This window comes from Cinclus cinclus, chromosome 11 (assembly GCF_963662255.1).
Source record: "Cinclus cinclus chromosome 11, bCinCin1.1, whole genome shotgun sequence".
Taxonomy (NCBI): domain Eukaryota; kingdom Metazoa; phylum Chordata; class Aves; order Passeriformes; family Cinclidae; genus Cinclus; species Cinclus cinclus.
Genome location: NC_085056.1, coordinates 6,799,209 through 6,815,290, shown reverse-complemented (window position 1 = coordinate 6,815,290; position 16,082 = coordinate 6,799,209). Strand labels below are relative to the sequence as shown.

The 16,082-nt window shown below is 50.1% G+C and overlaps 2 protein-coding genes across 10 annotated transcripts in view; one reads left to right on the top strand and one right to left on the bottom strand.

Annotated features, from left to right (window-relative positions):
* Positions 1 to 1,521: 1,521 nt before the first annotated feature.
* Positions 1,522 to 3,054, top strand: CCL17 (C-C motif chemokine ligand 17). The gene is made up of 3 exons (XM_062500285.1): positions 1,522 to 1,669; positions 2,291 to 2,396; positions 2,749 to 3,054. Exons 1-3 carry the CDS (start codon positions 1,528 to 1,530, stop codon positions 2,837 to 2,839), a joined length of 339 nt encoding a protein of 112 aa, XP_062356269.1. The 5' UTR covers positions 1,522 to 1,527; the 3' UTR covers positions 2,840 to 3,054.
* Positions 3,055 to 3,951: 897 nt separating this feature from the next.
* Positions 3,952 to 16,082, bottom strand: part of RANBP10 (RAN binding protein 10) — a 67,754-nt gene continuing 55,623 nt past the window's right edge. For 8 of the 9 annotated variants that reach the window (XM_062499881.1, XM_062499888.1, XM_062499884.1 and 5 more), the window contains 5 exons: positions 15,290 to 15,485; positions 13,790 to 13,914; positions 12,764 to 12,909; positions 12,178 to 12,289; positions 3,952 to 10,973 (listed from right to left, as the gene is read on the bottom strand). In XM_062499881.1, the coding sequence (XP_062355865.1) occupies positions 10,843 to 10,973; positions 12,178 to 12,289; positions 12,764 to 12,909; positions 13,790 to 13,914; positions 15,290 to 15,485 (710 nt within the window). In that variant the 3' untranslated portion in view covers positions 3,952 to 10,842. The remainder of the gene's footprint in view (positions 10,974 to 12,177; positions 12,290 to 12,763; positions 12,910 to 13,789; positions 13,915 to 15,289; positions 15,486 to 16,082) is intronic. The other variant, XM_062499882.1, reaches the window with a different exon arrangement.

The window sequence follows — 16,082 nt, the reverse complement described above, 5'->3', positions numbered from 1 at the left end:
AGCCTGAAAAGGGAGCTCAGGGCTGGCATGTAAGGTTTTCTGCGCCAGGAGGTGCTGGTTGGAAAAAGTCATTAGCTCAGCTCTCCCTTAATTACAGTTATGTGTTTTTAACCAGTGCCCAGGAGCTGGTGTGACCCTGGTGGCTGCTGGCCCAAGGGTCTGTGCTCTGGAACGTGGACAGGGAGGGCAGGAGAACCTGGGGGTTATACAAAGTCCGCAGAAGAGGACTCAGACTGCTTTGTGTCACAGGCATTTTGTCCCTGCAGAGCCCTGCCAGGGGACAGTGGCTCTAGAGCCCAGTGAGGCTGTGCCCAGGTCTCTGCGTGACCACCCTGCCCCATGTAAGGCCAGCAGACCCCACATCCTGTAGACCATTTCTTCTAAACCAGCATTTTCAGCACACTGGATCTGTTTCCTTCTCCTTTCTCCTTTCAGAGAAGTCGTACAGACATGAGATAATCTTCAAAGAAACCTATTTCCATCTTTCTTCCCCTCTGAGAAGCCTTGGGTTGTCTCACCCCCCCACAAGCCACAGCCAGGTCCTCTCCTGTGCTCCCACTCAGCATCATCCTCTGTGGGCTCCCAGCAGGACCTCAGCAATTCCTCACACACCGCTGCATCTGCCTTCCCAGGGAACAGATCCTTGCATGGAAGCTGGGCTGATGTCCAACTGTGCTCTATGGTGCTGCCACTGTGATCTGTGCCACCTGTGCCTCCTCCCTGGCACCTGGGATGACTCTCCTGGGGCTGTGGTAGGATCTGTCCCATCTCCCTGCAGGAATGCCCTGTTTGTGCACTGATGGCCACAAGCCTTCATCTCCCTGACTCTCATTTCAATCCCAGTGGTGGTGTGGGAGGCAGAGGCAGCACATGGGCTCAGCCTTGTGCTCAGACCCAGACCCTGCTCAGACACCCCACTGCCCCTGCCCCATTGCTTCCCCTTCTGTGAAGTCTGCTGAGCCCACCAAAAGCACCTCTGACACCCCTGCTCTGGGGTCCCTTCTGGATCAGACCAGTGTGGCTTATTCTGCCTGACATTCCATTCCATTCCATTCCATTCCATTCCATTCCATTCCATTCCATTCCATTCCATTCCATCCCATTCCATTCCATCCCATTCCATTCTATTGTGCTTTCCTTCCTAACCCAGTGCTCTCTGTGTGCCCAAGATGTCTGGGGAGCTCAGTTTGGATGGGACTCCATCACTGGCCTTTGACACTGGGCAAACTAATTGAACCCACCCAAGACCTGGGATGTCTCTCCTTTAGAAGCAGACAAGCACTGAACTCAATGTTCTGCCTGCATGGGAAGATGGTTTCAGTTCCACCAAAGTTTCCTGGAAGTTCCCTTGCCACGTCATGGCTCTGCCATAGAATGCAGAACTGCTCTTCAGAATTTTCCACCCACCGCTGGATGCGTCCCAAAAATAAAGGACAGAAACCCCCTTCACCCTGGCTTCTTAGTACACGTCTGAAATTTTTGGAAATGCAGCCCTAGTGGGCGGGCAGGCAGAGGATAAATGTCAGCATGGAGAGAGCCACAGCCACAGCCACCGGGCAGAGCAGCACAGAGCACAGAGGAAGAGCCACCCCACAGCCAGCCATGCTCCCTGCAAGGACTGTCCTGCTGCTCACCCTGCTCCTCACCTTCTCCCTGCACCATGCCACAGGTAAGGAACCCCAGGGGCCACTGCTGCAGGCCAGGGCTCTGAGCCCCCACTGGGGACATCCCTTTGGGGAGGTCAGGCAGGGAATGCCAGAGGCGAGTGGGGATGGTGCTGCTGACAGGAGGAGAAATCCCCCTGGACAGGGCAGCACATTCTGGAATACAGGGATGGTTGGAGAAGGTGCTGGGTGGTCTCAGCAAAGCCAGACGCGGGGAGAGGCTGCAGGAGCTTGGAGGAGGCTCTGGCAGTTGTTCCCCAGGTCTCAGCTGGATGAGCAAGGGGTCGGAGGGAGGGAGAACATGCAGCTATTTGGAGCCTTCCAAAACACCCTGCAAATTGTGCCCCTGCCTTGGAAAACCCCAGAACCTCATCCCCAGATGGAGCACCCCAAACTTACCATGTGCTCTGGGGGCTGCAGCAATTGGGGCTGGGAGGTGGCAGGTCCCAGGCTGTCCCCTGCCCCACCTCTGTCCCCATCCTGTGCTTGCTGTGTGGTGACAAACCCCTGTCACAGGGTGCTCTGGGAGCTGCTGACATGCTCCACAGCCTCCACGTTGTGCTCCAAATCCAGTGGTGCCATTGTCTAGTGATGCAATTCACAACATCCCCCCCTTCCCTCCACAGCTCACTTTGCACCCGTGGAATGCTGCTTTAAATATGCACAGAAACGCATCCGACACCCTCAGAGCTACTACGAGACATCCAAAGATTGCCCCAAGCCTGCAGTTGTGTGAGTATCTCAGGGTTTGCTTCCCATCCCAGATCTGGGATCCCAGATCTTTTGCTCCCCCATCCCATCCTGCCCCACAGACAGTTCAGTCCCAGCCAGGGGAGGGGGGCTGTGATAGGAAAGCAGGTCTGGGGGGTGGGCAAAGAATGGGTTTTAGTGCTTTCTGCTAATGCTAGTGATCTGGGAAGACTCAGACACTCACCATCAGCCCAAGGAAGGCCCAGGGTGCTGGAGATGGCTCCAAACTTCAATGCAGGATGGGGCTGCAAAAAGGGAGGGGAGAAAAAGTGCACAGGAAGGGAATTGCTCATGGTTCGTGTTTTCACTCTTTTTCCTCACTTTCTCATTGCAGGATTGTGGCTGCCAATGGTGATGAGATTTGTGCTGATCCCAAGAAGGACTGGGTGGCTAAAACCATAAAACGGCTTCAAAAGAGAAAATAAATCCATCCACTATCTGATTCACCCATCCAGTCCTCCTGTCTCTCCAGGGAGCCAAAGGTGCTGGCAGCTCTTCTCCAGCAGGTGCTGTGGCACCGGCACTGCAGGAGGAGCCATCCCTGCACCCCGGCAGGATCAGGTGTCCCAGGGCCATGGACCAGCCAGCTACCGAGCTCCTCCTGCTGTCACTGCCCTGCCAACACGTGCCTGTGGAGCAAATATTTATAATAAAGACTCATTGCCACGAGTTGCTGTTTGAACTTCTGATTATCCAGACCAAGGAATAGATCCTAACAAACCCAGGGCATGCTGCAAGCCACAAAAGCCTGTGCCACAAGCTCGTGTTTCTCCAGCAGCAAACTGTGCCTGGTCACAGTGTGCTTCACTGGGAATGTGATAACAGAGCCAGGTCTTGACCCAAAGGTCCAGGACCCACAGGTGAGGTTACCCTCACCCCTAGGAAAAGCTGCACATCCTCAGGGTATGCTCACAGCCCCCTGGGCTTTGCAGGTGCTCCAGAATTAAGGGAAGGGTTCTGGGAGAAGACATTGATCTACCAAACCATTAACACCTTGACAGTTTCTAAATGTCTGGTGGCCACTGTGAAGTATCTGAGGGAGATAAGGAACAACGTCCACAGTGCCAGCAGGGTGAGGACACAACCCTTCAGCTGGACAGAGGTGTCCTGGCCCCTCTGCGGGGCTGGGGAAGGGTGGGAGCAGCGGGATCCCAGATACTCAAACCAGGCTGCTGGCCCATCTTCTCATGGGAGAGGTGCAAAAATACGAGGGAAAACCTCAGAAAGGTGAAAGCAAAGAATGTGGCAAATGATCCTCAGCCTAAAGCTTCATCAGTGTTTTGTGCTCATGGCTAGAAAACACTTCAGGGCAGTATTTTCCAGGCCACTGAAAGGCACAGGAAAAGCATCCCTAATGACGTTTTTTGCCTATGAACTGTAAGCACCATGGGAAGAAACAATGGTGGAAAGGGAAGCTGAAGCAGAAATAGATACTGGGGGACAAACACCTCAAGGACTGTGCATCCCCTGTCAGAGGAGACACGAGCATCGTTTCCTGGTGAGCAGAGACTGACAAAGCACACAGCTTGACACTGGGTCTTGCACATGGATGTGTATTTTAATAAAAATAATTCTGTCAATATACAGGAGAATGTCGATTTCTTTACCATATTTCCAGTATATTTTCATAGGCTTTTTCTTAGTTAAAATCCACCCCTCCCCAGCCCCTTCTTTGAAGTTTTCATGCGAAGCATCAGATAACTTAATTCACAAATACTAAGCGTAGACTGAACCAATGTGCACAGTTTGTGTAATGTCCACGTAGCCAATGTTGTACCAAAGAGGTGAAACTCCCTTCTGAAGGCGATGAGAAGCCTGGAGTGGCACAGGGAGCTCTGCCCAGCAGTGGCTGCTCCTCCAGGGCTGCCAGGAAACCTGCAGAGACCTCGCACCCCGAGCTCCAGCTGAGCATTTCATACCTGAGTTTTGAGCAACCAGCAGGAAAGAAGAGTTCACTGTGTGCTGGGCAGGTCCTTGCACTGCTGAGTGCAAGAGCTTCAGGGGCCACAGCCTCCTCCTGCCTCCCTGGCTGCACAGGGGGGACCGATGGACATGATCTCAATCCAGCGCCAGTGCAGTCCTTGGTCTGGAAGTCACCATACTTGTGGTTTTCAAACTTCCTTTAAAATCTGGATTATCCCCAGTGCTGCTGCTGCTTCTCCTTTCTGTAAGTCTAAGCCTGTGAGAAGCCCAGCATGAAAAAAATCCCACTGTGCTCCCTTCTAGAGGAAAGATGCACCTAAAGTCCCCCAGAGCAAAAACATCCGAGCACAAGCCTGGGCCCAAGTGGAGTGACCAGAGAAAAGGTGTCTGCCTGGCCATGGGACTTTCAGCAAGGAGCAGAAGGTTGCATGGCCTCCAGGAATGCTTCAGTGGTGACATGGGTACAAATTCCACATGGGAGTTTCCTGTGAGCAGGAGAGATTTAAGCTTCCCTCCTGGAAATAAAACAGCTGGCAGGACACGTGCTCCTCAAGCCTGGATGATGCTCTGGCTTGCCAGGCACTGGTCCAGCTCAAGCTGCAGGCTCTGAGCTCTGGTTTGGGATGTGGAGAGAGGGCCAGACATGCCAGGTACACTCATCCATCACTGTCACCTCTTGTTGCAGGGAAGGATGGTAGAGAGCAGCTAGTGCTGTCTATGGAAGAAGCCTCCAGGCTCTCAACTCCTCCCTTTTCCTCCCAAATCTGCTGTAGCCCCTCTCACACAGGCCCAGCAACATTTCCTCCAGCTCTGCCCTTACACAACAGATGGGACAAGGCTCACAGCCAGCTCTGGCTCTGACCAAGAACTGCTCGACTGCAGTTCCCTCCGTCACTCATCCCTCTGGGGCAGAAGGGTCCAGCAGCTCCCAGCATGTCCCCTGGCATGTCCACACCAAGTCCTTCTGTAGAAACACCTTAGTGCAGCTGGAGACCCATCATTTGCTCTCTACAAGAGACCTGCTCTCTCCCTGCCCCAGTACTGAGGCTGCTCTCATACCAGCAGGGCTGGAAGGAAGGTGCTCCTTCTCCAAAGAGGACTCCTGGGTGGACCAGGGGCCCTTGTTCCTTCTCCCAGGCTGTGACCAGCTCTATGGGGCCTCAGTGCACCCAGGACTGGAGCATCAGAGACCTCTCTTTCCACCTGCTGCCACAGCACAGTTCAAGTCTGCGCTGCTTCTTTATGGGAAGAAATTCCTGATCCCATGTGGTGCACCACACAGCTTCACGGCACTTACACACTGCTCTACAGCCTGGCTGCCAAACGTCACCTTGTTTATCAATCCCACAACAGCAGAACTCTGAAATGTGTGTCTAGGCAACATGTGCTATGTATTAGCACAGACAGGTACCAAAGCACAGCTGCAATCCAGCCTGGCTTGCTCTGCTGAAGGAGGAGATGGTTCATCATTCCTCATACCCAAGGTGGAAAATTATACATTCAATCCCCAGAACTAGTTCCAGCAGCTCTGGTTGCTCCAGTTTTTCAAGGCAGCCTCAAGAACAAAGCTCTTTAGAGAATGATAAAAATACCTTAATAAAACATGAAAAACAAGGATTAAGGAGAGATTGAGATGTCACTGTGAAAAATGAGAAGGAAGGATCTGGGAAGATCCCAGGTGTAGGACACCATGAGGAATGATACTCCCAGAGTGGCCCACTCTCCATGTCAGCCACAGCTCCACCTCCCAGTGTCCAAATCCAGTGGGCAGAAGCACAGCAAGGACCACCAAGATGCTGGAAATAGAAACAGGCTGTAGCACCCATCTTTCACCACACACCTTTGACACATCCCAAGGCAACAAGCTGCAACTTTGGTTCACATGGGGCTGAGGAAGAGCATCCACTGGACAATCTCCCCTAAAGGGCTGGACGCTGTGTACTGTCCAGTGCTTCACTGGGAGTCCGTCTCTGTTCTGCTGGCCACACACAAGAGCTCCTAAAGACTCCAAAAGAACAGCAGAAGTGGTGCAGCCAGCCCAGCTGCTGGCTGACAGGATGCTGCATGGTGGCCACAAAGAAATGTCACATGTGGAGCTGCCCCTTTATGGAGCTGCCCCTTTATGACAGCAGGGAAGAATGAGGCAGGAAGGGCAGCTGGAGTTGTCATATCTATACTTGGCACAGATACGAGCCACAGAGCTGGCCCTGGTCTTGGAGCAGCTCCCACAGCACCCAGCACTGCAGATTACCATTGCGGTCATGCAGCTGGGAGAATACTGGGATTGTGGGAGACAGAGAAGCAAGAAAGGATTGCTGATAGCAGTAAGAAGTTTTCCCAAAACCAGCTAGCTCTAGGAACACACTGGAGGATGCACAGGAAATAGTCTTGCTCCCAGGACAGCTTGACTAAGAGCCCTCTCAACCCTGTTTTGAAATAGCTTTGGTTAAATACTTGCTAGGGTAGGCTCATGGAGCAGCAAGAGTAATCATCTGGAACAAGACGGTTCCAAGAGGGACAAGATTTGGCTCCCCTGGTAAAGGAGAGATATCCACAAACTGGAATCCACCCAGCAGAGCCACTAAGATGGACACAGGCTGGAGTACCAGGTGTATGAGATGGATACTCCTCCAAGAAACACTTATCCCAGCTACTCCAGTGCATCTCACTCCAAAGTTGTCCCAGTGTATTCTTGATGCTCTCACTCTTAGCTTGTGGGGGCAGCATGAACCCTTGTCCATGGGGAGAGAGGCCTGGTGATGTAATTCAGCTCCATGAAACTCTCTCCACAGAACCCCCAAAGGACACTTTAACCAAGGCTCCAGGTCTGCAGTTCCCAAAATGCTCCTCTCTAAAGGCCACTTAACAGGCAGGGTATTGGACTCAAAGGCCAGGATGTGCAGACCTGAAATCAGGTTCCACCAGGCGCCTGTGAAATGTTTTCCTTCTGCAAGGCCTTTACTGCAGTGCCAAATGTCAGAAAGGTGGGTGGGGTGTCCAGAGCACAGAGCTGGAGGGTGTTTGCTGCCCTCTAGACCACAGCTCTTTGGTGGTGCCTCTACACTGATCAGGGGACAGCTGAGACCCTCTGAGTGTGCAGCAGCCACAGCAGAGCTGGAAAAGGTTCAGTTGCCCCAGCAGTGGCATTTCCCAGGTCCTGGGGAGGACATGCAGCTGGAGAGTCTCTCCTGGGGCTGAGAAATGCTGCTTGTGCAGGGTCCAGCTGAGCTCTGCATGCAAAACCTTCTCCCAGCATCTGAAGCCATCCCAGCAGAGAGCGACCTGAGCCAACCACACATGATGGAAGTCCTACATCCAGTGCCATCAGCACTACAGGGCTGTAGCTGAGTCCTTGTCCCCTCACCAGAAATGGGAAACCAGCAGTTCCTCCTACAGGCTCCACTGTCATTTACATGGTTTTACTGACAGGACTCTTGGGAGTAGTGACCAGGTTGCTTGAGGCACTTGGAATAACAAAACCCAAATCATTTTTATAAAAGTAACTTCTGAATTGCCATGTAGCCTCTGGTTAGGTATAAGCCACATTCAGTTATAGACCCCATTTCACTTTAGCTCTGTTTGAAGAAACTACTGCAATAATCCACGTTTCAGCTAACGTGAACAATCAAAGGGCAGCCAGGGAGATAAAAAGGCAAGAAGCTTTGAAATACAACCTGAGAAAACCACATCAGAAATGCCATCTAGGAATCAGGGGTAGGTTGGTACATCCCACCACACACCACAAACATGCTTCTCTTCCCCATACTGAGTTATGGCCACATTAGTCAGCATCTGAGTACAAGAAGCAGAAACCACTGGTGAAACCACAAGAACACTTGAAGTAAATCTAAAAAACAAAAATAACTTCCGTCACACGTTTCTTGGCACCAAAATAACCAGGTATCTAGGAACATCTCTTTTTTTTTTTTTTTGGTAGCGAAACCAAAATAAAAAAAAAGGTGCTCCAGGACAGTTAGCAAAGCTTTGCTGAGAGACCAAATGGAGCATTAATATGACACATGATGAAGAGACTTTGCTTAAAGAAACCACAAAGAGAAGGAACACAAAAAAAAAAAAAACCTCAGAAAGAGATAAAGATGGTGTTGCTCCAAAGATGAGAGAGAGGTCTGACTGCAGCCAAATTGCTGCAAAGTGCTGACCAACAGCAGAATATGCTGCCAAATGGGGAAGGCAAAGCAAGGAGTATTCCCGGAGAATTTCAACCTCAGTATCCAGAATCAGCCCAGCAGTGTGCTGTCAGCCTGAGCCTAAGGAATGTAAAACCTGTAGGAGAATCCCAGCAGGCAGAGTTCACATGCTGCCTTGGCACATCTGGGAGCAGAGGCTTTGGGAAGGAAACCTGCCCACGGAGTTATCTCTACACTTGCAGCAAGGCAAGGACAGCAAGCTGGGCTAAGATCCAACAGCAGAATTGAAAATCAACAGATTTTCAGGCACATGAGCTGCAAGAGAAGACCCAGACTGGCAAGTTAAATCTCTGTCTCTGTCTCCCTGGAAGAAAGGCTGTGGTAGAGCTCCCTCTGCTTTTTCAGCTGTAGCAGTGATCTGATAAAAGCATCTTCTCCAGCTCTAAACCTCCTGTTTTCTTAGACCACCATGGCTCTAGCACTGCCCCTACACACTGCACACACCTTCACCAAAAGGCAGGGATAAAATTCCCAACCACCTCCAACACCATTTGCACATCCACTGCCACAGTCTGCCCTGGCACCTGCCCCCCCACTCTGCCTTGATTTCAGACATCATGTGGCAGCTACAAATCCATTCTGCAAATTCAGAAAATCCTTAAAGCTTTGGGCTGCTGCTACTTTCCTTCTCAGTGGTACACAAAATTCCTCAGTGCTTGAAGCCCTGGCACAGGCTAACCTCCATTTTAAAGACAAACCTCAACAAAACCTGTTCATCATTCATTGACCTTCCAAAAAATAAATTTGTGAACAGCTGTAAAAATCATGCTTGGTTTGAGTTCCCTTGGGTCCTCCCCACAGTTACTGACCTACAATTAATTTGGTGTAGAATTCCAACTCCTCGAGGACCATGCAGCCAGGCTGAACCTGCCATCTCCTAAGGGTACAGCAGAGGATGCAAAGCACACAGTGCTGCCAGGCTGCCAGGCCAGGTAACAGAACATGCTCAGAAACATTCACAGGTGGTTTGAATGCTTGGTGGCACTCAAGTCCCTGGGCCTGGCACACAGCATGGGTACATTAGTCCATTTTACTCAGAGGTTACTCACCCACAGATCCTTGTTGGTTTCTTTTGAGCCTGAAACTTTGATAATTATCTTGATAATCCCTAAAGAAATATTGCTGCTCCTTTCTGAATGGCTCAGGCCTGACAGAGCTGGAACTGACCCCCAAAGTGCAGCCTGACCTCAGCTTGCTCCACCTACAAGGACAAGCACAGCTCAACCCAAGTTTCTCCAGACACTTCCAAAATTTGGAAGTGCTCATTTAGATCACTGTTACAGGGGTGGGAGAGGGCAGGAAATACTGTCGTGGCAGAGCCCTCCTCCACGGCGAAAAGGAGGATTTGTTATTTAATTAAAATTGTCAGCCCACCAGGGCAACACCCACGGATGTTTCTGGCCAACTCACATGATCTAGTTCTACCCATACAGTGGCAAATGACTTCATATTCATCAGTCCTGTCCCTCCAGCTGTCCAGAGAGCTGGATTTAACTCTTCCCCAGGGCTGTGAGATGCTTCTACAGCACGACCACCAATGCAGGCAATGTCAATCTTCTACTCTTCCCACTCACAAAGCCAAGATTGAGAGCCTTGGGCTGTGAAGAGAGGCACCATGAAGGACCAGGCTCCTCCAATTACCATCATTAGTGTGTGACAGGACCTACCTCACCCGGCCTCCTGAGGGGTTGTATGGTGTGTGTGGCTGGGACCGAGTCTGTGGGCAATAAATACATCAGTGACTTTGTGGAGGTGGAAGAGACCTTTTTAATAAACATGATTCAAATAAAATAAAAAAAAAATTCCTCTGAACTGCCACTGTGAGAAGAGTTCGGATTACTAGCACGGATGATGCTGTATGTGCACGATGGAGGGAGAAGGGAAGAAAAGAACAAGCTGTCACCAACTTGATGAGCTTCCTCAGTAAATCAGCATAAACCAGCTCAGCAAAACTCTCCAGATAAAATATCGGTGGAACCATGAGAAACAACTCAAATCAAAACAAAAGAGAAAAATCCCTACATCAGAAGGCGCTACATTAGAATAACCAGCGAAATACTGAGTGCCGCTGGAGCCGCAGCAAAGGCAGGGAGATGGGTCAGATCTGCCAGTCTTCCTGGGGGAGGAACAGCCACACAGTGAGGGACTCACTCAATCCTTGCACAGGCAGTGTGTGTGTGCTCCAGGGGTGTCGGTGGCAGGGAGGTCAGGCTATCCAACGAGGTGGCGGTGCAGAGTGGCAGCAACAGAGGGTGAAGGGCAGCACTCCACGACAGCAGCTCCGTCCCGCTCGGGTGTCAGTGCAAATAATCGTCTACTCTGGCAAAGGAGCACGAGCCCAGGCCCACACGAGCCATGAGCCGCAAACACTCTGAGGCCTGGCCCAGGGCGAGCATCAGCGGGGGCTGCTTTGGCAGGTTCTGAGATTCTGTGGGGGCAAAGAAAGAGCTGTTCAGAAGGGCTGTTCTGGCTGGTACTGGCTCACCTGTGCTCACACCTCTCTCCATCCCAACTGGGCACCAAACTTAGATCCCTGGCAGAAGGTGCTGGCTAGGGAAAGAAGTTACTCCCAAATACTGCCAGCTCTGTGCTGCGGCTCCACACACCCCACCACCCATGACACATCCCACAGCTCAGCAGGGCCTTTGAGAGAGTGCTGCTGTGGTGGCCAGAGCAACAAAAAGGCAATGAAGCTACTGCTGATGCCGTTTGCCAGAAAACCCTTAAAACATCAGATATCAAAGAATGGAGGAATAAGGAATGGCAGGAGAATGTGGTCCCAGGTGGGAGGCAACCTCTCCATTTTTCCCACTTGTGCAAGGCTGCACAGCAGCACAAGCCGTGGACAAACTCGCTCTCATCACCACGTCTTTCCAGTGGCATGTTTTCTGAGGGAGCCCTCAGCTGAGCTACACAAGGAGTCCGGTAACCTGTGTGAGGAAGCATGTCCTCAAGCACTGGACAAACAGCTGCTGACTGTCAGGGGAAGGGACTGAACTTCCCAAAACATGCAATTTCTGTTCCTCTGCTCAGTCAGAACAAGAGACCTCATGGGTCTGTCCATCTAGTTGTTCCTTTCCCCAGAATGTAATCTCTTAAATTCTGGAACATTCAATGTGAGATATTCAGATCCCACAGGAAATCTGCCTGGGCACAGTGAGCCAGACTGTGCAGAGGATGCAACTGCATTCCCTCCTAGAAAATAGGATGATACCAGGGCTGAACTCTGCTAATCCATACAGCTGGATAAGAGCCCTGGTAAAGTCCACAAAATTATTCAGGTAGGTTCAGAGCATGAAGGGAGAGGGGGTGGGAAATCCATCAGAGAGATCTTGGTTTCTTCAGTAAGCAGGAGAGGAAAATCCTGAGGCACATCCTTGGGAGCAGCATTGAGAAGGATGCAAAGAAGGGAGTCAAAATGGGAGTGTATCAGGAGATCTGTTCTCTGCAGGCTTCCCTCCTACTCTCCTTCCTGCATTACAGCCCTGACAGTCCCCAGCAACAGAAAGAAAGGCCAAAGCTAAACACAAGTATTTCTGAATTTCCCTAACACTCACAGGCTTGCCTGCCACAGGACAGCCCTTGAGAGTAGGTATGTCTGGAGAAACACTCCCACAGGAACCAGATCTTACCCAAAATAGCACTATTGAGAGCAGCACACACAGGTTCCCTCTGGATTGGGTCCAGCTGTTGGCCAACGGGGCAGTTCCAAGGGTCTGAGTAAGCTAACAAGCTAAAGGCATCCTGTGAGAGAACAGAAAGGCACAGTGAGACCAGGCAGGGCTGCAAACAAACAGGAAAACCATCAAGTCCAGCTGGGGCACCTCCTGCAATCACCATGGTGACAGGTGCCTACCTCCTGAAAAGAAATGGCCCTTTTCTTCTTGGCAGCAAGGGACCACAGTGGGTCATCAAGACAGAAGGTTAAAGAGGGTATCCCCTCCACCTGGCAGGGAAGCCAGCACAGCAAGGCAGGTAGAGTGTCACCTGCAGAGAAGAAGAGCATGCAGTTGCTCCAGGAAGCCAGGCAGGAGCTGTATTTCTTCTGCCTTGTACTCAGAATTTGGTGTAGATGCTCTACATTCGTGTTTTGATCTCTGATCCCTTCTTGCTCAGCAGGTGCAGAAGTGGGGGCTTCCCAGACGTGTGCAGGGGAACCCCCAACCCAGACCTGGCCCAGAAAACTGCTGCAATGCAGCACAAGGCCCTGTGCCTCACCTGAAGCATCTTTTTGTGCATGGTGTTCTTCCCATACTCTCTGCAAAGCTGCTCGCTCAGGATCTGCAGCTCCCGTCCAAACTGGATCATTCTCTCTGTGGCAGCGTGGTTCCCTCCACAGAGCTGCCTCTGGGGGCAGCTGTCTTCTGAGGAGAAGCAGTAGAGAAGGAACAATCATCTTGCATTCCCCACCAATGCCCACTGTGTGTCAGGATATCCACAAACTCCCTTTTGGAGCAGGTAGCTGCTTCCTAAGCAGCTTCCCCAAGTTTATCCCAGTGGAAGCTTTCTGTGATCCCTGCCCTACAACAGCCAGCAGTGGGTTTGTCATAGTGCCCATACATACAGGGAAGATTCAAGCTGTGTTTAATGCCTGAGGACTACCTAGAAATCCTGAGAAAATCCTGGGAGCTTGCAACTCCAATCTGCTACCCCTTCATGTGTGTAACACAGCATCTATAATATAATCCAGAAACCCCTGGTCTAACAAATTCTGGACTCAAAAAACTTTCAGTAAGAGATGCCAACACCATCAGCTTCCCAGTATTAGTGGCCACAACAGCCATTATAACTGGATGAATCAGTTTCAGAGGTAGTGCAGCTGATTCATCTGCTCCCTCCTGGCTAAAGCACTGACAAACAAGACAGTCATGGCTGACAGCTGTGCTGAGGCCACTCTGCAGCTGGACATCACCAGCCTGGCACAGCCCAGCTCAGCTCAGCTCCCCAGCAGGCACTACTGACAGGTCTGCTCTGAGCTAAATTTCATGACCAGCACAGAACAAATCTTCGGCTTCTATTGTTTTCCCTGCTCCTAAATATCACCAGCACTGCTGTGAGCCTATGAAAAGCCAGACTTAGTTTTAGTTCCAGGACAGATTACTTTTCCCCCTGAAGCAGGCACTTCAGACACTGGGTGAGGAAAGCAGCCCAAAGTACATGCTTTTTCCCCACATTCCAATCACAGTTTTAATTCTTGACACCAGCTCCTATTTCCCTTTACCCCTCCTGCCTCTGAGGACCTACCCATGCTGGACTCATCTGTCTGCAGGATCTCTTCATGTTTGTAGGTGCCATTCATTATCCTGGTGGATGAATTTTCCAGGACTCCGTTGGGGTAATGCTCAGCCTCCATTTCCATCTCGCTGTCACTGAGGTGAAGGGAGGGAAGAAAGGTCAGATGACTACATTAAAAAGGAAAGAAGTGAAGAGCTTATGTGCCAAACAGCACCCAGCAATGGCCAGCACACCAAAAAAGGTGCCAGTTGGACTACAGGGAGCCAGATGGTCCAAGTCAGTGCAGAAAAAATTGTTGCAGGCTTCTGAAAATTTATGAAATAGGCCTCTGTTCCCTAAGTGCCTGTCATAATTCCAGGTGCAGAACATTTTGCATTTTCCCTTCAGGAAGCAGTGATCCTTGGGATAGTAAACAGCAGTCAGGTAATAGATAACACACTCAGAGACTGCACAGGAGGGAAAACCTGGCTATGATACATCCTCACTCCTTGCAAACAGTGCACTACTGAACATTTAAATGTCCAAGACAGCAGGCTGACTGATACTGCTGATTAACTATGATTAACTGAAATTACGAGATCTTACTGGAACTTGGGCTCTATATATATATATATATTAAAAAAAAACCCAACAACAAAAAAGCCTGACAAATCATTAAATGATTCTGGTAGATTGAGTCTGAACAAGTGTTTCTCACTCAGTTACATGCTATACATGCTAAGTGGCCCTCCAGAGGTCACAACTGAGCCTACAAACTGCCCTGCAAGCCACGCTCAGCACAGCACTTGAATGAGTGCCAGCTGCAATTAGCAAAAGATTCTTTTAATCACAATGACACCCTCTGCTTCAATGAGGCCTCAAACAGCCCTGCAACAGCAGTGTGGTGAGTGAACCCAAAGGAAGCTCAGTTTTCACCACAGGTTACTCTGCTCCACACTCCAGAAAAGGCAACAGTGACTGCACTGAACTGCTGCATCATTTGTGGCTTCTTGCACAAGGGAGGCTCAGTCTGATCTGCTGTCACCAGCATGAAATAAAATACTGCTGGGTCAGAGGCTCACCTGGAAGGAACAGGGCAACAGGTAGCCCAAGGAAATTACACAAGAGGCCACTGCACCAAGCCAGTGGTGGCCTGAGCTGCTGTCTCACCCAGTACAGGGCAGGAAGGCTGCTCAGCAGGAACAACTGCCTGGCTGAGGCAGCTGAAACATCACTAGGCTGACTGGGAAAGCTTCTGGGCAAACCATCACACTGGGATCAAAAGGCACCAGTGTAAAGGGACAGCTTGGTGCCTGAAACAAGAGCATCATAATATTCCTTATGAGATGAACCTCCAAGCCTGAGCCACAGGGGAGCCAGAAAAGGTTTGTGTATGCTGGGCATAGCAGTGAACCTTGTACATAACCAATACTGTTCAAAAGGGCAGGACAGATGCCCTCCAGGCTCCTTAGAAAGCAGACTGAGACTTTTTCCACCATCTCACCCCCCTCTCCAGAGGAAAAACAATACCTGGTTTCTTGATTACTCGTACTACTGTGCTGCTGAGATTTGGTAGAATCTGTAGAATTGGACTCAGAGTAGTTCACAGATGAAGGGGAAGAGGAGGAGGAAGATGAAGATGATGAACTCAGTGTTGGGTATTTACTGTGACTCTGTTTGCTTTTTGTGGACATGACTCCATTGCTACAGGTTGGACTATCTGCTCCTGAAAGCCAAGAAGAAAGAAAAATGAGACTAGACTGACTATGCCACTCTGTAGTAAAGCCAACAATTTAGCAGGACAGCAGGCCCCAAAGAAAGCAAGCAAAATAAGACTGCAAATCTTAAATTATGTTTAATCATTCTTAAATTCAATGGGGTTTAGAGAAGACACAAATAAATATGAAAGGAACCCCACTGCTCACCAGCAACATCTGAGCTTCATGAAGTTCTAAAAATGGGCTGTAAATCAGAAACTGGCAGAAACAGTTCACAAATACAGAAAGTACTGCCAAAAGCAGAACTGCCCAGGCTTTCCACAACCTATCTAAAGTTAGAGATGTACATGATTCACACAACACTCAGCAAGTAACAGCAATCCTCTTAATGAGCACAAGCTAACCTTCCTTGTTCAGGAGAACAGAAACCACTGAGAGTCAGGGTTGAAATTTCACCTAATCCTCCACAAAAGGTGCTTATCAAGCTGCAGAACACACTGACACAAGACACAAATGTTTATTCATTACCACAAGTTTTATATGGATTCAGAATTGACAGTGACTAAAATATTTTGGAAAAACCTCACTATGTTCTTCTTCATGTA